The sequence below is a fragment of the Eleutherodactylus coqui genome, chromosome 1 (assembly GCF_035609145.1).
Source record: "Eleutherodactylus coqui strain aEleCoq1 chromosome 1, aEleCoq1.hap1, whole genome shotgun sequence".
NCBI classification, from domain to species: domain Eukaryota; kingdom Metazoa; phylum Chordata; class Amphibia; order Anura; family Eleutherodactylidae; genus Eleutherodactylus; species Eleutherodactylus coqui.
Window position 1 is genome coordinate 39686812 of NC_089837.1, and position 22367 is coordinate 39709178.

At 45.2% G+C, this 22367-nt stretch overlaps 3 protein-coding genes across 3 annotated transcripts in view; 1 reads left to right on the plus strand and 2 right to left on the minus strand.

Annotated features, from left to right (window-relative positions):
* Nucleotides 1-22367, minus strand: part of LOC136612439 (zinc finger protein 721-like) — a 564334-nt gene that overhangs the window by 524223 nt on the left and 17744 nt on the right. The gene's annotated exons all lie outside the window — the stretch shown is intronic.
* Nucleotides 1-22367, plus strand: part of LOC136607801 (zinc finger protein 605-like) — a 432755-nt gene that overhangs the window by 68192 nt on the left and 342196 nt on the right. The gene's annotated exons all lie outside the window — the stretch shown is intronic.
* LOC136608213 (gastrula zinc finger protein XlCGF26.1-like) lies at nt 12268-22202 on the minus strand. Its single transcript, XM_066589093.1, has 5 exons — nt 22156-22202; nt 17030-17193; nt 16211-16390; nt 16004-16127; nt 12268-13912 (listed from the first exon to the last, which is right to left on the minus strand). Exons 2-5 carry the CDS (start codon nt 17135-17137, stop codon nt 12936-12938), a joined length of 1389 nt encoding a protein of 462 aa, XP_066445190.1. The 5' UTR covers nt 17138-17193; nt 22156-22202; the 3' UTR covers nt 12268-12935.

Here is a 22367-nt window from a genome sequence, read left to right on the forward strand (position 1 = left end):
AGCAGGTCTGACAAGCGTGGGTAGCATTTCAGAAAGCGCTGAACCACCAAATTAAAGATGTGGGCCAGGCATGGCACGTGCGTGAGACTGCCGAGCTGCAGAGCCGCCACCAAGTTACCGCCGTTGTCACACACGACCATGCCCGGTTGGAGGCTCAGCGGAGCAAGCCAGCGGTCGGTCTGCTCTGTCAGACCCTGCAGCAGTTCGTGGGCCGTGTGCCTCTTCTCTCCTAAGCTGAGTAGTTTCAGCACGGCCTGCTGACTCTTGCCCACCGCTGTGCTGCCACGCCGCGCGACACCGACTGCTGGCGACGTGCTGCTGCTGACACATCTTGATTGCGAGACAGAGGTTGCGTAGGAGGAGGAGGAGGAGGGTGGTTTAGTGGAGGAAGCATACACCGCCGAACATACCACCACCGAGCTGGGGCCCGCAATTCTGGGGGTGGGTAGGACGTGAGCCGTCCCAGGCTCTGACTCTGTCCCAGCCTCCACTAAATTCACCCAATGTGCCGTCAGGGAGATATAGTGGCCCTGCCCGCCTGTGCTTGTCCACGTGTCCGTTGTTAAGTGGACCTTGGAAGTAACCGCGTTGGTGAGGGCGCGTACAATGTTGCGGGAGACGTGGTCGTGCAGGGCTGGGACGGCACATCGGGAAAAGTAGTGGCGACTGGGAACCGAGTAGCGTGGGGCCGCCGCCGCCATTATGCTTTTGAAAGCCTACGTTTCCACAAGCCTATACGGCAGCATCTCCAGGCTGATCAATTTGGCTATGTGCACGTTTAACGCTTGAGCGTGCGGGTGCATGGCGGCGTACTTGCGCTTGCGCTCAAACACTTGCGCTAGCGACGGCTGGACGCTGAGAGACATTGGTGGATGGGGCCGAGGACAGCGGAGGTGAGGATGTGGGTGCAAGCCAGGAGACGGTAGTGCCTGTGTCCTAAGAGGGGGGTTGGATCTCAGGGGCAGGTTGGGGCACAGGGGGAGAGGCAGTGGTGTAAACCGGAGGCGGTGAACGGCCTTCGTCCCACCTTGTGGGGTGCTTGGCCATCATATGTCTGCGCATGCTGGTGGTGGTGAGGCTGGTGGCTCCCCGACTGATCTTGGCGCGAAAAAGGTTGCACACCACTGTTCGTCGGTCGTCTGCACTCTCAGTGAAAAACTGCCAGACCTTTGAGCACCTCGGCCTCTGCAGGGTGGCATGGCGCGAGGGGGCGCTTTGGGAAACAGTTGGTGGATTATTCGGTCTGACCCTGCCTCTACCCCTGGCCACTGCACTGGCTCTTCCAACCTGCCCTGCTGCTGCACTTGCCCCCCCCTCTGAAGACCTGTCCTCAGTAGGCTTAGCAAACCAGGTGGGGTCAGTCACCTCATCGTCCTGCTGCTCTTCCTCCGAATCCTCTGTGCGCTCCTCCCTCGGACTTACTCCAATTACTACTACCTGAGTGATAGACAACTGTGTCTCATCGTCATCGTCCTCCTCACCCACTGAAAACTCTTGAGACAGTTGCCGGAAGTCCCCAGCCTCATCCCCCGGACAGGTTGGGCATCGGTCACCACAAACTCCTCCGGTGGGAGAGGAACCATTGCTGCCCATTCTGGGCAGGGGCCCGGGAACAGTTCCTGGGAGTTTGCCTGCTCCTCAGAATGTGTCATTGTAATGGAGTGAGGAGGCTGGGAGGAAGGAGGAGCAGCAGCCAGAGGATTCAGAGTTGCAGCAGTGGACGGCGCAGAACTCTGGGTGGTCGATAGATTGCTGGATGCACTTTCTGCCATCCACGACAGGACCTGCTCACGCTGCTCATTTTCTAATAAAGGTCTACCGCATGGACCCATTAATTGTGAGATGAATGTGGGGACGCCAGAAATGTGCCTTTCTCCTAATCCCGCAGCAGTCGGCTGCGATACACCTGGATCAGGAGCTCGGCCTGTGCCCACACCCTGACTTGGGCCTCCGCGTCCTCGCCCGCGTCCACGTCCTCTAGGCCTACCCCTACCCCTCAGCATGGTGTATTACCAGTAGTGCAGAAACAGAACACTGTAATTAAATGTGCCGCTTATTGGCCTGTTGTTGGAGGCTAACTTCGCTTACGGAACGCACAGCAGAGCCAGGAAAGAATTTTGCGCAAGCCCGCTGTAACACTTAGCTGGCTGCGTATTAATTAGGACTACTACCCCCAGCAGAGACGCAGTACAGTCAGGACGGTCGCAGGCAGCGAAAATATTTTTTTTTTTCCCGATTTTTTTTGGAAAAGCCCACTGCCTATATAGACAGTATATGTCTTTCACGTTTTTCACTGTCCCTGCCTCAGCACTACTGGCCCTATACTATGTAAAATTACTGCAGTGCAGACTGTTTCCCTCTGGACAGGATGACAGCAATGATGTAACGGGCAACGCAGAGCCAGGAAAGAATTTTGCGCAAGCCTGCGTAACACTTAGCTGGCTGCGTATTAATTAGGACTACTACCCCCAGCAGAGATGCAGTACAGTCAGGACGGCCACAGGCAGCCCAAATATTTTTTTTTTCCCAAATTTTTTGGGAAAAGCCCACTGCCTATATAGACAGTATATGTCTTTCCCGTTTTTCACTGTCCCTGCCTCAGCACTACTGGCCCTATACTATGTAAAATTACTGCAGACTAAGGACGCAATGCTCTGCACGGCCGATATACAAAAAAAAAAAAAAAAGGTGCAACACTGCAAAAAGCAGCCTCAACAGTACTGCACACGGTCAGATGTGGCCCTAAGAAGGACCGTTGGGGTTCTTGAAGCCTAAAATCACTCCTAACACTCTCCCTACAGCAGCTCCAGCATCAGCAGCACTTTCCCTGAGCTATGTCAGAATGCATCTGTGGCGAGCCGCGGGAGGGGCCGATTTATATACTCTGGTGACACCTGATCTCGCCAGCCACTCACTGCAGGGGGGTGGTATAGGGCTTGAACGTCGCAGGGGGAAGTTGTAATGCCTTCCCTGTCTTTCTATTGGCCAGAAAAGCGCGCTAACGTCTCAGAGATGAAAGTGAAAGTAACTCAAACATCGCGTGGTGCTCGCCTCTAGTAACGAGCATTTCGAACACGCTAATACTCGAACGAGCATCAAGCTCGGACGAGTACGTTCGCTCATCTCTAGTGCTCGCTGATCTCTAGTTCCACCATACAGAACTGGCTGATCTTCACATTTTCTGCTGTTCAGTTCTTTAGTTCTCCCTCACTTGGAAGGTCTGGAAGCCGTTATACAGGACACTGGATTGTTCCTATTACTTCCTAGAATAGATTTTCTCTTCCCTTAGTCTAACTTGTTACATCATACAATAAAGATTATAGAAATACAGAAAGCTTGCCTCTCCGGTCAGCAGGTAGATGATCTCCAGGGTGAAGTTGAACACTCTTTTGGTAACTTCATGCCTGTCCATCCTTGGTGGGTCATTCAGGAGGACCATTGTGAATGACAATATGAGAGAACTGGAGGGTTCTAGTTCTGCCAGCCCTTTATGAAAAAAAGAGAGGCTCTCAATCATACAGGTTACGTGTGAAATACAGTATCTCAATTATTGAGCATTGAGATAAATATGTTCCAAAGCCTTAGCCACCTGTTTTATAGAGGTATTCCCAACACATATACACACACGCTCTTTTATTAGTCCCCCGGCCCTTTCTAAAGGCAGCTTCCTTGTATGGAAATTCTCCCGTGACCCTGGGGGGCAGCATGAAACCACGTGATGGCTTTTCCGTGGATGCGTCGCAGTTTGAATAAACATAGAATGAGAAAAGCGAATGATCTGAGCGACTTCCAAGGAGGCCGATTATTGGTGGTAGACTAGCCGGGGCCGGGATGTCGCTGCAACCGCATGGGGTTTTCTCATGTAACGGTGTACAGAGTTTACAGAAATGTTGTGACTGAGATAAAACATTCACACGAATACAACGCTGGAGCTCCAACCAACCAACGTGTCCAAACACACAAGTTGTCGTTCCTTAGCACAGATGGGCTATAACAGCTGATGTACAGTTCCAGCACTATTGTCATCAAGGAGAGACTCCAGGGGACAAGAATTGTATCACAGTACACAATCATCTCCTGGTCAGATAAAGAAATAAATCATGTTATTTGTATAGGGCCAACTTATTCTGCAGCTTTCAGGTAATTTATGTATAACCCCCCAACCAAGCTGGGCACTCATTTTACCGACCTCGGAAGGATGAAATGCTGAGTCAACCTTGAGCCGGCTAACTGAACGATGTGGGATTGAACTCACAACCTAACACAAGGGGCGGTATTGGAGGGGTCACCGTTACTAGTGGGGTATCACAGGGAGCAGTATAGGAGGGTCACCGCTACTAGTGGGATACCACAGGGGGCAGTATAGGAGGGGTCACCGTTACTAGTGGGATACCACAGGGGGCAGTATAGGAAGGGTCACTGTTACTAGTGGGGCACCACAGGGAGCAGTATAGGAGTGTCACCGTTACTAGTGGGGTACCAGAGGGAGCAGTATAGGAGGGTCACTGTTACTAGTCGGGTACCACAGGGGGCAGTATAGGAGGGGTCACCATTGACATAGTAAATTGACAGCTGAGGGGTGCTTCAACTATGTATAATATGTCAGTGGACAATGCAGAGATCTCTTCCATCAATTATTTATACCCAGGACTGTAACAAGGGGGCTCTCTAATAACTATGTATAATATATCAGGGTACAATGCAGAGATCTCTCCTATCATCTATAATACCCAGGACTGTAACAAGGGGGCGCACTAATGACTATGCTTAACTATATCAGGGGACAATACTAGGGTCAGACTAGCACTGACCCTAGTCTTGTCAGCACTGCATCTAGCTCCTGCTCACTGTCTGTACTCAGACCAGCGACAGAGGAAGAAGTCTCCAAATTGCTCTTCTCTGCTCGCCCCACCACCTGCGCTAGCGACCCCCTCCCCTCACACCTCCTCCGATCCCTCTCCCCAGTGGTCATCTCCCATCTCACCACTATATTCAACCTCTCTCTGGCATCTTTCCCTCTTTCAAGCACGCCATCATATCCCCACTGCTAAAGAAGCCGACGCTGGACGAGACTGATGCTGCCAACTACCGACCCATCTCTAATCTCCCCTTCATCTCCAAACTACTAGAACACCTGGTTTACTCCCACCTTGTTAGCTATCTATTAGAGCACTCTCTCCTAGACCCCCTACAGTCTGGCTTCTGACCTCAACACTCGACAGAAACTGCCCTTACAAGGGTACCCAATGACCTACTGACAGCCAAATCGAGGGGCGATTACTCCCTACTGATCCTCCTCGACCTCTCCGCAGCATTTGACACTGTTGACCACAAAATCCTCCTCAGTATGCTTCGCTCCATCGGCCTAAAGGACACTGCTCTCTCCTGGTTCTCCTCCTACCTATCTGACCGCTCTTTCAGTGTCTCCTTTGCTGGCTCTACCTCCCCTCCTCTTCCCCTTGCTGTTGGGGTCCCCCAGGGCTTGGTCCTTGGCACCCTCCTTTTCTCTATCTACACAACCCCTATTGGCCAAACCATCAGGGGATTTGGCCTTCAATACCACCTGTATGCTGATGACACCCAGCTATACACCTCTTTCTGTGACATCTCTGCACCTTTCCTCCAAAACATCACCGACTGTCTGCTGTCTCTAACACTATGTCCTCCGTCTACCTAAAACTCTTTTTTCTTTATTTGATACTTTCCCACTGTAGCTGGGGCGTCCATAAGAGCCCCAGTTACAGGGGAAAGCAACCCCTGTAGTGACATTAGTCACCTGCAGAGCTGCCAGAGTCTAGTCTGACCCTCCAGCTCTGCAGTAGCCGGGAATCCCAGGAGGTCACATGACCCCCCGAGGCTCCCGTAGTGAAAGTGCATTTTAGTTTCACTTTCAGTACACAGTGCTCATTGAGCACTGTTTATCGGGGAAGCAGAAGGCAGAAAGGGTTAAAAACCCCTCCTGCCTTCTGCTCCGGGTTATCAGCTGTCACTAACAGCTGATAACCCTTTCCTGCCTCTGACTGATTGCAGAGCAGGAGACTTAAAACACCGCTATATATACGGTGGCTGGTCCTAAATGGGTTAAGAGAGTAAAATTGTCTTCTTTTTTTGCCTTCCTCTGGATCAACACTGAAGGATAATAGGCGGAGCTGGATGGACATAATGTGTTAAGGCTGAAAAAAGACCCATGTTACTGTGTATCAAAACATACCACAACCCCTCCGCCGCCTCTTACCTGCCGGCCGGAGTCACACGCAGAGCTCTGATATCAGTGTGTGTATATATCCCCTAGCTGATAACAGAGACAACAGCAGGGAGCAGGAGCTGCTACACTGCAATAGGGTTGAGGCAAATGTTTTGTAGTACAAGGCTGTAAAGCCCTCAGGACCGGGGGCTCTGCCATGTTTGAGGCGTCTGATCACATTAAGGCCTCCTTCCCACGAACGGATTTCCGCCGCGTAATTCGCGGCGAAAATCCGCTGCGTTGCCCGCAGCTATTAGGTTCTATTGAACCTAATAGCACAATGCTCACGATGCGTAATTCCACCGCGGAATTACGCACCGCGATTTCTCCCGTCCTCACCCGCAGCATGCTCTATTTTCTGCGGGTGAGGACGGGCTGTACGCACTGACGGCTTCCATTGCAGTCAATGGAAGCCGTCCATTCACGCTATCTCCCGCTGTAACCAGCGGGAGATAGCGTGAAAAAACGCTTTCCCGCCCACCGCCGAGCGTCATATGACGCCAAATGACGCGGTCCGGCCGCATCACGTGACACGGCCGGCCGTGCACGTGACACGGCTGGTGACGCGAGGGCGGTGGGCGGTGACGGGCGGTGACGCGCGGCGGTGGGCGGGGAAGCGATTTCACGCTATCTCCCGCAGGTAAGTATAGGGGCTCTGGGGGGCGCCGTGACGGGCTTCACAGCGGAATATTACGCTGCGGAGCCCGTCACGCTCGTGGGAAGGAGGCCTAATAGACCGTCTTTCTCTAGGTTTACAGGCTAAAACTTGTTTATGCTGCAGCTTGTCAGTCGCAACGGCGTTGTGGCGTGTTAGCAACGATGCGGGGACAGACCACTATGTAGGTCACGGGTTGGCACATGTGGTGCGGGGGCGCTGGCTACTATCAGTACCTATATGATGGTATTCTCTCTAAAGGCCTACCTTTGAGAGAGAGTTTTACTTCAAGTGCAGAAATTACACAAAAATTTAAAAAAAACACACAAAACCTTTCTCAAGTATTTCAGTATGCAAGACTCGGCAAGAGCTGAAGGACCTGTGAAGATGTCACCGTCATGTGATCAGTATATAAGGGGGTGGAGCTCAGCAGTGGGGGAGGGCATATTAACATCTTCAACAGCACTTGTGAACCAGCCAAGCCAAACAACCAATCAGGTTGATTCAGCCAATCCCAAACAACCAATCAGGTTGATTCAGCCAATCCCAAACAACCAATCAGGTTGATTCAGCCAATCCCAAACAACCAATCAGGTTGCTGGAATTTCTGAATAGATCAGAAGTGCTGCTGAAGATGTTAATATGCGAGGAGGAGAAGTGGTGGCTGAAGGACCTGTGATGATGTCACCGTCATGTGTTCAGTATATAAGGGGGCGGAGCTCAGCAGTGAGGAGAAGTGGTGGCTGAAGGACCTGTGATGATGTCACCGTCATGTGATCAGTATATAAGGGGGCGGAGCTCAGCAGTGAGGAGAAGTGGTGGCTGTAGGACCTGTGATGATGTCACTGTCATGTGATCAGTATATGAGGGGGCGGAGCTTAGCAGTGAGAATAAAGACCCTTCAACATGGAACGATTAACATACAAAAAAGTCTTAAACTAAGCGAAAATGAACGCTAATTGTTCAGTGTAAACGCAGCCAACGATTGAACGACAAACAATAAATCGCTTTTCGTTCATCATTCATATTATGCAGGCATAAAAACCATCGTTGGCCCGTTCACTAATCGTTTGCTTTAAATACCGATCGTTCAGCCACTTGAATGTGAATGACCAGTCCCACACAAGCGTTAGTAAAAACGTTGAAAAGCGGTGTTCCTCCAGTATTTCCTAACAGGTTCGACAGCGTTTTTAACGTCCACCCTCCCTCCCCCATCATTGCAATGGGTGATGTAGTATGTTCAAAATTACCGAAACGCACTAAAATGGAACAGACAGTGACAGTGACCCCAAAGAAGAAGGGACAAGGAGACCAGCAGGTGACTGGAGGCAACAACTGAGCAGACCAGAGAGTAGACGTAAAACTTTTGTTGGAGTTTACTTTTAATCCCATGAGAGCTGCCCACTTATCCAGCAGACCCATCAGATTTGGCAAATAGGGTCAAACCGGAAGACACGTGCGGAGTACAGGAGGGCAAAACAGAGTCAAATGAAAGGCCGAAGTCGAACACACAGAAAGTCAGGTAAATAATGCGGGTGTAAGCAGAGAAGTCAAAACCAAACACTGGCAACCAGATTCTGGGCCAGCAAGGTATATATGCAGAATTCCGCGCCCAGAGGGGTGGGAGGTAGTCACATGACGATCAGAGGGCAGTCATAAAGCTTCCTCCCCCAGGTGGCACGCAGCAGCCCAAGCGCCGTGCGGCGGACCAGTGGACAGAGTGGTGCCAGGACAGAGCGGCCAGCCCGGACCCTCGCAGCACCAGGACAAGCATCCCGTACCAACCAGACCCAGCGCCCCAAGTGGTAACCCCATATCTAACAGTCTCCCTGCACTAGGCGGAGGGAAGTTGCATCATTTATCTGCTTTAATGCTATTTTCTTTATACTAAGGTTACAGGTCACCAGTTACTCAACAGGTCAAGTAAGAGGACAACTAAGGGGAAGGCTGAAGGTTTCGGCAGGAGAAGCTAAAGCGCGCCTAAGTCAGGCATCTCATGGTATGTTTAATCTCCCATAATGTAAGGAGGTTTAATTCCCCAAATAAAGAGAAAAAAAGGCTTTCCTGACATACGCAAAACACAAGCTGGATGTAATCTGTGTCCAGGAGGCTCATTTTTGTCACAACTCTGCCCCCAGATATTTTAATCAACATTATTCTAGATACTTTATGGCCATGGCCCCTTAAAAACAGAGAGATGTTTTGACATCGCATAATTCATTCGCCCTCCAAGTTATACAGATAGTAAGTAGGAAGGGAGATTTTGTATTATTTTGGGCAAATTACATGATCAATCTTTGACCATAATTAATATATGCTCCCTCGGAGAATCCTTGGCCCACTATGCGAGCGATTAGTAAGAACCTTTTGCTATATTTGCAGTATAAGTTGTTATGGGGGGGGGGGGTGATTTAAATTTTTCCTTTAGCTCAACCCTAGGTAGATCAAATAATAATCCAGACAGATTTTCGGTGTCACAGCGAAGGGAGTGGAGATTAAATTGTCCCAGCTGATGTTAGGGGATATCTGGAGAGAGATTCAAGGAAAGAAGAGGGGATACACTTTTTTCTCACCCGTGAGTCAGGCAAACTCCAGACTCTATTAGATTTTGGTATCTACATCCCTTTTACCCCATGTAACAACCACCAGACATTACCACTGTATCTGGTCGGATCATGACCTTGTACTTTCTGAGATTATTTTCGACATGGCTCTGGTAATATATTTAGATGGCAGTTGAACAAGGCCCTTATCCAGGATCCTATCATTTCAGGTCAAATTTCCAATCAGATCTCCGAATGATTTGATCTTAACACTAGCCCTGAGACACAGCCTCAATGGGTTTGGTTGTCTCATAAGGCTTATATCTGAGAATAACTTATACAATTGTCCTCCCAAAGGAAAAAGGAAAAGTCACAAGCTTTCCTAGTTCTGGAAAGAAGGCTGTTTTTGCTAGAAAATTATAATCAGCGCATTCCTTCACGGGCAACGACCAAAGAGATCAGAGATATTAAGTTACAGCTCAACGCCATTTTATCAGAAAAGGTGGAACGGGCACTCCAATGGACTAGATACAAATATGCAAATAAACCAGAGAGATACACAAAGGATAAACTCGTTATTTAAGCTTTATACCCCCCTTATACCACTACCACTAACCTGAATAAGGTTTAGACCATTTTTGCTCATTTTTATGCATCCTTATACAAGGAACATAGGGAGGGTGGGGAGATTATAAGGCGCGAATTCATGGAGTCCCTCCGAATACCCACCATTTCCCAAGAGCAAAGGGAGTCTCTGAACGCAGATATTACAACCGAGGAAAAAGTTGATGCCATTGCTAACTTGCAATTGGGGAGGGCCCCGGGTCTGGACAGCTTTACAGCCATTTATTACAAAAAATACAAGGACATATTAATCGAGCCTCTGCAGAACATGCTTCGGACCTTGATGAATTGAGTCATGTTTTAAATATCATTGATCAGGCACAGAAGAGTAACACTCCCCTTACTCTCTCAGCCATAGATATTCAGAAGGCATTTGACTCCCTACTAATAAAGAAACTCCCATTTCAATTAGGCAGGGTACACAACAGGCGTGTCCCCTCTCGCCAGCACTTTTCGCACTAGTGATGGAACCTTTGGCTATTGCAATTCAACAGAATCCCAATAAAAAAGAAGGTAGCCTGGGGGAAGGGGAATATATAAACTGAGCTTATTCGCAGATGATCTTCTACTCACACTTGCCCAGCCATTAACATATTTGCCAAATCTGATGGGTCTGCTGGATAAGTGGGCAGCTCTCATGGGATTAAAAGTAAACTCCAACAAAAGCGATATTGCCTATGTTAATACACCACCCTCCTTAATAAAGTTAGGGCTTTCAACATTGGGCCCGCTATATCCCTTTACTTGGGCGCTAACTCGACCAATTCCCTGTCCACTCTATATAAGTGGAATTATCCCCCCTTGATATGGAAGCTCTCTTCAGAGTTACTTAAGTGGGAGGACCTGTTTATTGTCTTGGGTAGGAAGGATTCGTGCTGTCAAAACAAATCTCCTTCTGCGAATATTGTATCTCTTTTGAACCTTGCCTATTCCAGTTGCCAGGGGTGTGTGAACTAATTTTCAGAGACTTATTTTTACATTTATTTGAGCCAATTAACCTCCTAGAATTAAAAATAGCACAATGTACTACCATAAAAGACAAGGGGGTCTTTCTGTCCCTAATTTAATGAAGCATTACACAGCTGCTAGAACTGCCCAATGGATTAAGACTTTGGGGCGAGATGGAGCCCCACTGTTGGTGGATCTAGAGGCATCAAGAATAGCTCCGCACACATTTCCAGACTTGATGTGGTCAAATGGTCCTATGGTCGCCAATCTGTGTAACACTAGTGCGCTTAACTACTATTCACTGCGTATTTGGAGGAACATTCGCTTTAAATATAATCTTTCTCCTAACCCCTCTGATACCAAATGTTAGATTCCCGCAAAGCTTGGACCCCAAAATTTGGTCCCTGCCCTTTTTGAAAAGGATCTGTACTGTTTATAACGACGGAGGTAAAATCATATACTGTGATAAGCCCCGCCCCTTGACCACACCCATTTGACCCTAGAAAATTCTGGTCACCTTAATAAGTGCAGTATATTGGGATTTCTTATTAGAGCATTCATTATTCTTTTATTAAAAGTAATATGTCTATGTACTGCTGTCAACATATATAGCCCTATAAAGTTAACGTGATAACCTTAATTGGTATCTCAGTATGGTTACTGGTGTTCTCAGGAAGAGATCCTTTCTCAGAACTAAGGCTCTATCCTGGGTGGAAGCTCTGATAAGACTAATGCCCATTCTTCAGTGAAGGTTCTAGGTTTCCTTATCCCATACAGGTTAGCACCAAAGTCTGTTGAGGGAGGAAAATTGTTCAACCCCCCCAAACGGGGTTACATTTTTTTCTTCCGGCCTTAGAAAAATAAATTGTGTTGGCTCGGATTGGTTGAGCAGCAATCGATGAACCAATCACAGCCATCGCATTGGTTCATCGCGTGCTGCATTGATTGGTTCTCTAGCACTGCTCAGCCAATCAGAGCCATTGCTTCCTGGAGGTGAAATTTATGAATCCTGTAATCAGGAAGTGATCTTTGTGGATGGCCGATGACTGCAAGAAGCGCGTCAAAGCCCGGAGAACAGCGGGAGGGAACTGGACCGTGCCTGCTAGGTAATGTATTCCCTTTTTTTAATGTAATTCAGTTAAGGCTTATTTTCGTAGCAGGGCTTTTATTTCAAGCCTCCCCGAAAATCCCGCCCCCCAAAAAAAATCAGTGTAGTGCTTATTTTCAGGGTAGGTTTTATTTTGAGGGTAACAGGGTATATAAAAAGTTGTCAGAAAGAAGGTCCACATATGTTTAATGGAGTTTCTTTCGTTTTTTACTACATTACTCTGAATTCTCTGTCAGCAGGTGAATTTATAAAGACAGTAACAAGAAACAAAGTTCATCATGGTGGCAATTCAGCTTCACTGCTTTGAAAGTAAAGGCGCCTCTTTTCTTCCTTATATCCTCAATACATTTTCATATGAATCCCGCTCACAATTGACCAACCATTTGGGTGTTTGACCGATCCAGGCTAATTCCACACAATAAAATGTTTACTGGCTGTTTAATGTCTGTGAATAACCTGATGAATTAAATATCTTTTTTGATCTTACAGCCTTTTGCACATTACAAACAGGAATGGTTTCTTCTCTCTTTGAATTCTCTGATAATTTTCAAAGTTTGATTTTTTACATATAAGACATCAAAACAGCATCTTCTCTGTGTGAGTTTTCTGGTGTGTAAAAAGTTGCGATTTACTTCTAAAATATTTCACATGCTGAACATGAATATGGTTTTTCTCCTGTATGAATTCTCTCATGTGTAACAAGATCTGACTTTTGCCTAAAACATTTCCCACATGCTGAACAAGAAAATGGTTTCTCTCATGTATCAGAAGATCTGATTTCCGCCTAAAAAATTTCCCACATTCTGAACATGATTATGGCTTCTCTGCTGTGTGAACTTTCTTATGATGATCCTTGAGTTTGTATTTATCAATAAAGCATTTCCCACATTCTGAACATGAAAACGGTTTCTCTCCTGTGTGAATTTTCTTATGTTTAACAAGATGTGTGTTCAGCATAAAACATTTCCCACATTCAGAACATGAAAATGGCTTTTCTCCTGTATGAATTATCTCATGTCTAATGAGACCTGCTTTATCTGTAAAACATTTGCCACATTCTGAACATGAATACGGCTTTTCTCCTGTGTGAGTTCTATGATGTCTAAGGAGAAGTGATTTACTCGTAAAACATTTCCCACATTCTGAACATGAATACGGCTTATCTCCTGTGTGATTTCTCTGATGTTTATCAAGGCCTGATTTCAGCATAAAACATTTCCCACATTCTGAACATGAAAATGGCTTTTCTCCTGTGTGAATTTTCTCATGAGTAACGAGACTTGATTTATATATAAAACCTTTCCCACATCCTGAACAGGAATATGGCTTCTCCCCTGTGTGAATTTTCTCATGTTTAAGGAGAGCTGATTTATCTGCAAAACATTTCCCACATTCAGAACATGAATACGGTTTCTCTCCTGTGTGAATTCTTTGATGTGTAAGAAGATGTGTCTTATCTGTAAAACATTTCCCACATTCAGAACATGAATACCGCTTCTTTCCTGTGTGAATTTTTTGATGTGAAACAAGATTTGACTTATCTGTAAAACATTTCCCACATTCAGAACATGAAAACGGCTTCTCTCCTGTGTGAATTCTTTGGTGAGTAAGAAAATGCGACTTTGACATAAAACATTTCCCGCATACAGAACAGGGGTATGGCTTCTTCCTTCTGTTAGTACTTCGTTGTGTAGAGGTAAGGAAATTTTCTTCTGAATAGTGGCACATAATATTGTCTAATTCACAATTTGGCAATGACATAAAATTCTTCTCATTCTTACAGGGATTTTCTGTTAGGATTAAAAATGGATTTCAGGATTTTTTCTTTTCAAACTTTAAAAATAGACACATTTGGAAAATTACAATTTGACAGTAAAGAGACTTCTGGTTTTGAATGCAGTTTTAGGTGCCATTTTTGGAGTTAAACCCAGAATTGGATCTAGCACGAAGGAGAAGTAAATGTCCTTCCTTTATATTTCCAATTTCTTTTGAATCCACTTCTGTCTTTGACTGAAAAACTGACACAAAAACCATATAGGTCCACTATGTATGTCAACACTGGGCACAATACCTGCAGCATAAAGTGTGCATTTTTAATGTAAATCCATGTCTAAATCTGCATGTGTAACATGTAGATTTAGGGGAGGATTTGGAATGAATTTCACCCCTCACTTGAAAGGGTAATATCTGCCCTGAAAATCTGCTGCAAAAATTGACGTGCCGCACATATAAAAGCTGTACCTCAGGTTAATTGGCAATGCAGATTTCTTTCTGCATCATGTGGATCAATTGGTTAGTGTTATCCACATGGTGGATAAGGCCTCCACCTTTTTACGGCACTAGTCTAAATAATACATGGACATCCTGTTCACTACTAGAAGGTTGCGTCGCAGACCAGTATTCTTTTACTCTCTACTTTCAGTTCCCATCACACCCACTTTTTATAGTTACTTGTGGTGTCTCTCTGGACCGGCAGCACCTTCCACTCCGCATATCCGATTCAAAGATGCCCCATGAAATCACCATTTAACTCTTACTAATACCTAAGAAACCTCTTTCGGGGGGACTCCACCTTTTTTTCTACACAAACCTACCAGGTATTTGTTTCAAAGAAGAAAGTGTCATATCTGTGAAGTTTTATGCTTCACAAATTATCAAATGTAACGTATTTATTTTTTAACATTCAATTCCGCCATCTTTATCATTATTTAGTGTTGTCTAGAGATGAGCGGACCTACTCGGCCACACCCCTTTTTCACCCGAGCGCCGCGATTTTCGAGTACTTCCGTACTCGGGCGAAAAGATTCGGGGGGCGCCGTGGGTGAGTGGGGGGTTGCAGCGGGGAGTGGGGGGGAGAGAGAGAGGGCTCCCCCCTGTTCCCCGCTGCTACCCCCCCTCCGCCACGCCTCCCCCCGCCCCCCGACGCCCTCGAATCTTTTCACCCGAGTACGGAAGTACTCGAAAATCGCGGTGCTCGATCGAGTAATTACTCGAAACGAGTAGGTTCGCTCATCTCTAGTGTTGTCTGAATAAAGGTCCACATATGCTTAAAAAATGTTTTTATGGAGTTTCTTTAATTTTTTGACACGCTAAATTTTCCTTCAGTGGGTGAATTTATGAATAAAGTATAAAGTAGTAAAGTTTTTCATGCGGACAATTCAGCTTCACTGTTTTGAAAGAGCCTTAAATTTGGGCGCTCCTATATTGTGAGTCATTTCACATGTGTGCATGCATGGCACAAAACGGTGCTAAAGTGTTCTTCAGTGACTAAATGTTTTCTTTTATAAGTGCTCCCTCATACGGGTCTATTTACATGCGCAATAAAAAAGGACCCACTGATTTTAATGGTGTTGTTCGCAAGCGCGTATTTTACATGAGCAATTGCAGCACGCAAAAATAAATGTAGCATGCTCTATTTTCCATAGAAGTCAATGGAGGTGCACAAATGCGCATACAACACTCAAGGTAATGCATGATCCGCTGCATAACTCCACTAGATAAAAAACACATCTGGAACTAATTAGCCATTTCTAGTGGTGCGTCTTGTTTGTCGGGCACAAATGAACATTTCCTGCTGGTCTAATAAGTACAGCAAAACGCTCCAATACATGCGCAAAAAAACATTGTTTGTTTAAAAAAACGCGTGTAAAAGCGCACAAGCTCACGTAAGGGAGCCCTAAATTTAGTGACTGCTGACAAAATAGTAAACAAACCCATACAAACCTCTTCCTTCCCCCCCCCCTCCCCCAATGCTTGAGTCTCTCTGACCTCTGCTCAGTTCTGCGCACAGCTGGTTACATGGCATGTAAGCATGTAACAAACACTATACATGTGTATGTATGTATATATATACTATGTGCAGTATATATAAATCTTCTTACCCTGTGACTTGGGAGGCTGGTGGTTTTTCATCTTGACATCCTTGTACATATCCTTGTGTTCTTCTATATACTCCCACTCCTCCATGGAGAAATGGACAGTGATGTCCTGACACCTTATAGGAACCTGACAACACAATGATACAGTCATTACCCAGACACCTCTAGTACTGTTACTGTATAATTACCCAGCATTCCCAGCAGTGTCACCTCTCCAGTCAGCAGCTCAGTGATCTTGTTGGTGAGTTCTAGGATCTTCTGCTCATGTATCGGTAAGTGAGGAGGAGCCTCTGTGATGGGGCTCTGGCTCCTGCTCCATCCTCCTGACTCATGGAGATGGCTGTTGGGAGTCGTACCGTCACCCGATGTCTTCTTCACTATTGTGTAATCCTGTGTATGAAGAGAGACATGTAGAGGACTGAACCCAGTATTCATCCCTCAGTAGAAAGCGAGAGATTGTGATCCCACTGTATAAGAGCTTTAGTGAGACCACATCTGGAATACTGTGTTCAGTTCTTGAGACCTCACCTACAAGAAGACATTGATCAAATATAATGTGTCCAAAGGTGGGCTACAAAAATGGTGGAAGGTCTTAAGCAAAAAAAAGATAAATAAAGGCTTAAAGAACTTTTTTTTTATCGCCCAGAGGAAAGATTGGAAAGGGGGGACATGATCAAAAATGTAGCAATGTTAGAGGAGGGAAGAAACAAACACAAAATCTAGTGACAAATATCCAAGTCTCCAAGCTAAATTCCGGACATGTGATTTTCCTGGCTTCCCTTTTCTCCTCGTCTCAACGAGCCTACTTCCCATTCTCATTGCTCCTACAACATTACTATTAGCTCATTGGTTCCCACCATACAGAACTGACCATATTGGTGGCCGATCTTCACATTTTCTGCTGTTCAGTTCTTTAGTTCTCCTTCACTTGGAAGGTCTGGAAGCCTTTATACAGGACACTTCCTATAATGTATTTTCTCTTCCCTTAGTCTGACTTGTTAAATAATATAAGATCATAGTAAAGTTTACCTCTCCAGTCAACAGGTGGATGATCTCTATGGTGAAACTTAATATTCTTTTGGCCACTTCATTCCTGTTCTTGTCCATTCGTGGTAGATCATTCATAAGATGTAACATTTTGGATGATAATATGAAAGAACGTAGTTACCTGGTGGCTTCCAGCACTGCCGGACCTACAGAGGACATAATCATGTGTGAAATACAGAACCACACTTAATTGAGCATTGAGAAAAAAGGATATGCCAGAAATCTAAAACCATAAATCTAAAACCTAAACTTTCTCCATGTGGAGAAAGGCGGTCTTCTGACCCGTTTAATGAATCAGTTGCTGCATTTGGTTGGATTATGAACGAAGAAGTGGCCACACATGCATGACTCTACTCCATTTACTTCCATGGGTGTTATGGAAAAAGCTGAGTACACAGTGGAGACCTGACTCCTGACAACCTGACACATGGCTGACAAATACTGGGGAGGCATTGTAGCTGTCAACAGAACATGGTTTAAGGTCGGCACACTATTACTGGCATCTCAGAAAACATGGACGACACTATGTATTCAGTGTTTGATACAAACTTTGTGCTTCAGAAGTTTTGTAGTATCTTGGGTTAGCATTATATTTATGTTCCAAATGTATTTATTGGATTATAAAACATAGAATTTGGAACTAATCTGCCACAGAAACCCCACATACGGGGGTGATAGAGAATTGTATAAAAGTATCGAAGTCCATATAACAATATAACAGTGGATACAACAACCTAAACTGCTCTAATTGTGCATATTATGAGGTAAAAGCCAATAGAGAAATACGTTTTTTTTTCCATGTAGTTACCTTTGTCCCTTATAGGTCCATATCAACTTTTCATTATGTCTATCAGAAATATACATAGTAGCTTAGATAAGGGACGTTAATGAAAGTAACCCAGGGATTTTTCAAACTGGGCAACTTTGTCAATACGAAAGATTCTTATATAAAAAGGATTTTAATACGTGTAATGAGTAGGTCAAAAGGGAGTGGAGGATTTCGCCAGTGTTGTGACATCACTATACGGGCAGCCATGGTGATGTACTGTAAAAGTTTAGAAGGTCCGTTACCGATGCCGGCAGGTTTGTTAGCCAATAAGGGTCTAGTCCGGGGCATGTACCAGTAACCTACGATATGAGGTGAGTGACCTTTCTCCAGAAGCCTTTACCACTGATAGACCACCAGATATGTTGATGTGAGCCTGAAGCATCACAACCACAGAAGCATAAATTTGACAGTTCTGGGAAATGGCATGTATCCACGTAGAGACTATATAAGCCCTGTGTAGCACCCTTAATGATGTACCAGTTAGGGTGACCTGCCACTAGAGATGAGCGAGTATACTCGCTAAGGCTAACTACTCGAGCGAGTAGTGCCTTAGCCAAGTATCCTCCCACTCGTCTGTAAAGATTCGGCTGCCGACGCGGGTGACAGGTGAGTTGCGGCGGTGAGCAGAGGGGAGCAGTGGGGAGAGAGGGAGAGAGAGATCTCCCCTCCATTCCTCCCCGCTCTCCCCTGCCGCTCCCTGCCCCCCGCCGGCCCCCAAATCTTTAGAGACGAGCGGGAGGATACTCGGCTAAGGCACTACTCGCTCGAGTAATTAGCCTTAGCGAGTATACTCGCTCATCTCTACCTACCACCTATTTTTTGCTAAGTGATTCACAACAATGGCACCAACACTCTAGGGTTAGTGTGGGCTGCAGATCTGTTTCCCATTGTAGCATAAAGGACGGCTTAAGAGTTTTGTAGTGTACCATTCAAGATGCTATAGAACTGTGATAGGGTACCCTGGTATATCAAGTAAAATTTGGATATAACTCCCATGGGATTTAGCTCTATTTTGGCTACTGGGGGGAACAAGGGAGTTCCAATAACGGAAAACCTGTATTTTTCTCAACCACTCTACCGGAGGAGGTGTATACTGATTGTTGAAAGAAGATATGGAGATCAATTTGCCATGTAGTAGGAATTCAAAGAGAGGAGGAAGTTTATAATTTTGTCACCAGACAAATTGTGCAACTTCTAAGCTTGGGGAAAATGCAGAGAAGCGGGGTGAGTGGAGAGGGGTCAGATCCTGGGATCAATTTAAAATAGACCCATTCTCATAATGAAATGGTGAAGAATTAGAATGGGGCTATATTTCTAAGAATAGTTGGAAGAAGAGACTGTTTGGGAAGAATTGAGCAGTCTCTATAGATATAGACCCATATTTGTGCTTGGGGACATGCATGGTTGGGAGGGATCTGAGCTACATGGGCTACTTTATAATATTTGAGAAGGCTGGGAAAAGAGAGGCCACTGAATCTGTTATGTAATTACATAATCGATTTGGATATACGGGGGGTGTTTATTCTGCCAGATGAAGGCTAGTATCTTTTTTTGGAATGTTTGAGGACCTAGTTGGGGACAGGTATAGGAAGTGCCCTGAACAAGTATAGGAGTCATGGTAGTAGCATCATTTTAATACAATGGATCCTTTCCAACTAGAAAAAGATATGGGAATTCCCATTTCACCAAGTCTAGCCTAAGTTGATGAAAGAGTGGCTCATAGTTCCATTTGTAAATAATTTATAAGGTGTTTGTAAGCTTAATTCCCAATTAGGAGATATAAAAGAGCCGCTAAATCCTATTTTATTCCTACTTTCCAAAAGAGGCTATTCAGAGCTTTTTCTATGTCCAATGCGATAACTGAGAGTGGTTTTTCAGAGACATTTGCAGAGTGATTAAGATTCAACCCCTTAGTGACCAAGCCTGTTTGCGCCTTAATGACCAGGCCAAATTTTGGAAATCTGACACATGTCACTTTAGCATAGAATAACTCCGTAAAGGTTTTGCATATCCCAGTGATTCTGACATTGTTTTTTCACCACATATTGTACTTCATTTACGTGGTAAAAATAAACCGATAGAATTTGTGTATATTTACTAAAAGTGCCACAATTGGGAAAATTTTGAAAAAAATGTCATTTATTCAACTGCAATATCTCAAATACGTGCAAACATACTGTACAAATTTTATATATTTCCATGTGTTTACTTTATTCTGGACGCACATTGGAAAAACTTTTTTTCTCTCTCTATTTAGCAGACGTACAAATTTAAAATTGAATATTAACATTTTGAGGAACATTTTGTTTTCCTAGACCAAGCCAAGATTGCAAAGGCTCATAGGTGTTATGATAGTTATCCCCACACATTACCCCATTTTTAAAAATACACATTTTAATATTTTCATGGAGGGGTGTCATTAGTATTTTGAACCCACAGTTTCTTTTCAGGAATTAATGCAATTTAGAGAAGAAAAAATAAAATGTCATATTTTTGGAAATATATCATTTTAAAGACATATTTTGTCCTATAGCGCACATGAAAATGAGAATTTGCACTCCAAAATGGATACCCCTGGCTGTCCTGTGTTCAGAAACATACCCATTGTGGCCCTAATCATATATCTGAATGCACAACGGGGCCCAAACCAAAAGGAGCTGCCGGTGGCTTTCAGAACAGACATTTTGCTTGAAGGCGATTTAGGCCCCATTGTCTACTTGCAGAGCCTTTGAGTGGCCAAAATGACAAAACTCTCCACAAATTTACCCATTATGAAAGATAGACCCCCTAACGAATTCATCTAGGGGAGTACTGCATAATTTAACAACACGATTTTCATTATTTTGGCAACTATGTCATTTTAAAAACCGTGTTTTTTGTACAGCACACATCTGAATGAAGACGTTTACCCCAAATTGGATCCCCCTGTTTATACAGTGTTTAGAAACATACCCGTTGTGGCTGTAATCTTATGTCCGTATGCACAACGGGGCCCAAAGTGAAAGGAGTATTACACTTCAACTGTCTCTTAACTTTTACATGATCGCCATTATCCATTGAATAACGGATGATCACGTGACTGAGGACCACTCACTGTGGCCCTCAGTCACTGCTCCAGGATTTCGGCTACCTTTAGTAGCCAGTAGCAAGGAGATTTTAAATTTCCTGGGCCCTCCCCAGCTTCTGCGCTTGCGTCTGACATTTTGGCAATGGGCGGATGTGCTGATGCAAGGTCCACAGATAAGGATCCTGTCGGTGGACATCACCGGAGGCCTTAGGTAAGTAATTTCACCTCCCCTTAAGGTTCGTTTCATGACGCGAGGTGAAACTTTAGCTTTTCTTTACTTTTACGTGATCACCAATATCCACTGGATAGTGGCGAGCATGTGACCAAGAACTGCGTCCTGGGCCCCCTGTGAGATCTCCAAGCTCTCAGCTACATTTAGTAACCAGGAGTAGGGAGATTTTAAATTACCTTGGCAATCCCTGGCTATTGTGCATGCGTCCACCCTAAATCTGGGGGGGGGGGGGAGAAATGCAGCTTCAAAACTCACGGCCTTTCAAATCTCGTCCACTTTGCTGGCTTATCCTGAGATAAAAAGCCGCGGACACAATTTCCGCCCCGTGTGAACCCAGCCTGAGGGGATAAGATCACACATGATCAGGGGCTTGTCTACTTGGTATAAAGCCCGCTTGATCTTGGTGTATCAGGAAAGGTAATAATAACTTATCGGCCCTAATAGATGTGAATAGCCTAAGACCAGTGTTAGGAGGAGGGTTTGGCCTGTAATAAGAGGGCAACATATGGTCTTTACCACGTTTGGGTATGGCTGTAAGAAAGTCTTGTAAAAAGTCAGGGTGGACATGACCGTGCTGTGGAATGTGGTTCAAGAGGTTGACCAAATAAGGTTTCAGGGTTGAGGCAAATGTTTTGTAGTACAAGGCTGTAAAGCCATCAGGGCCGGGGGCTCTGCCATGTTTGAGGCGTCTGATCACATTAATGGACCGTCTTTCTCTAGGTTTACAGGCTAAAACTTGTTTATGCTGCAGCTTGTTGGTCGCAACGGCGTTGTGGTGTGTTAGCCACGATGTGAGGACAGACCACTATACAGGTCACGGGTTGGCACATGTGGTGCCGGGGGGCGCTGGCTACTATCAGTACCTATATGATGGTATTCTCTCTTAAAGTTCTAATTTTGAGAGATAGTTTTACTTCCAGTGTAGAAATTACGCAAAAAAAAAAAGCAAAAACACACAAAACCTTTCTCAAGTATCTCACCGTATCTCGGTATGCAAGTCTCGGCAACAGCTGAAGGACCTGTGATGATGTCACCGTCATGTGATCAGTATGTAAGGAGGCGGAGTTCAGCAATTAGGAGGAGAAGTGGTAGCTGAAGGACCTGTGATGATGTCATCATCATGTGATCAGTAGGGGCAGACCTCAGCAGTGAGGAGGAGAAGGAGTGGCTGAAGGACCTGGGATGATGTCAT

Excerpts from the sequence above, each read along its gene's own strand:
- LOC136608213 (XM_066589093.1), bottom strand. The coding sequence starts at position 17,137 with ATGTTACATCTTATGAATGATCTACCACGAATGGACAAGAACAGGAAT. Across the intron at positions 16,128-16,210 it reads CTGAGCTGCTGACTGGAGAG|GTTCCTATAAGGTGTCAGGA; the intron begins GTGACACTGCTG and ends TTGTGTTGTCAG. Across the intron at positions 13,913-16,003 it reads CCAGCCTCCCAAGTCACAGG|AAAATCCCTGTAAGAATGAG; the intron begins GTAAGAAGATTT and ends TAATCCTAACAG.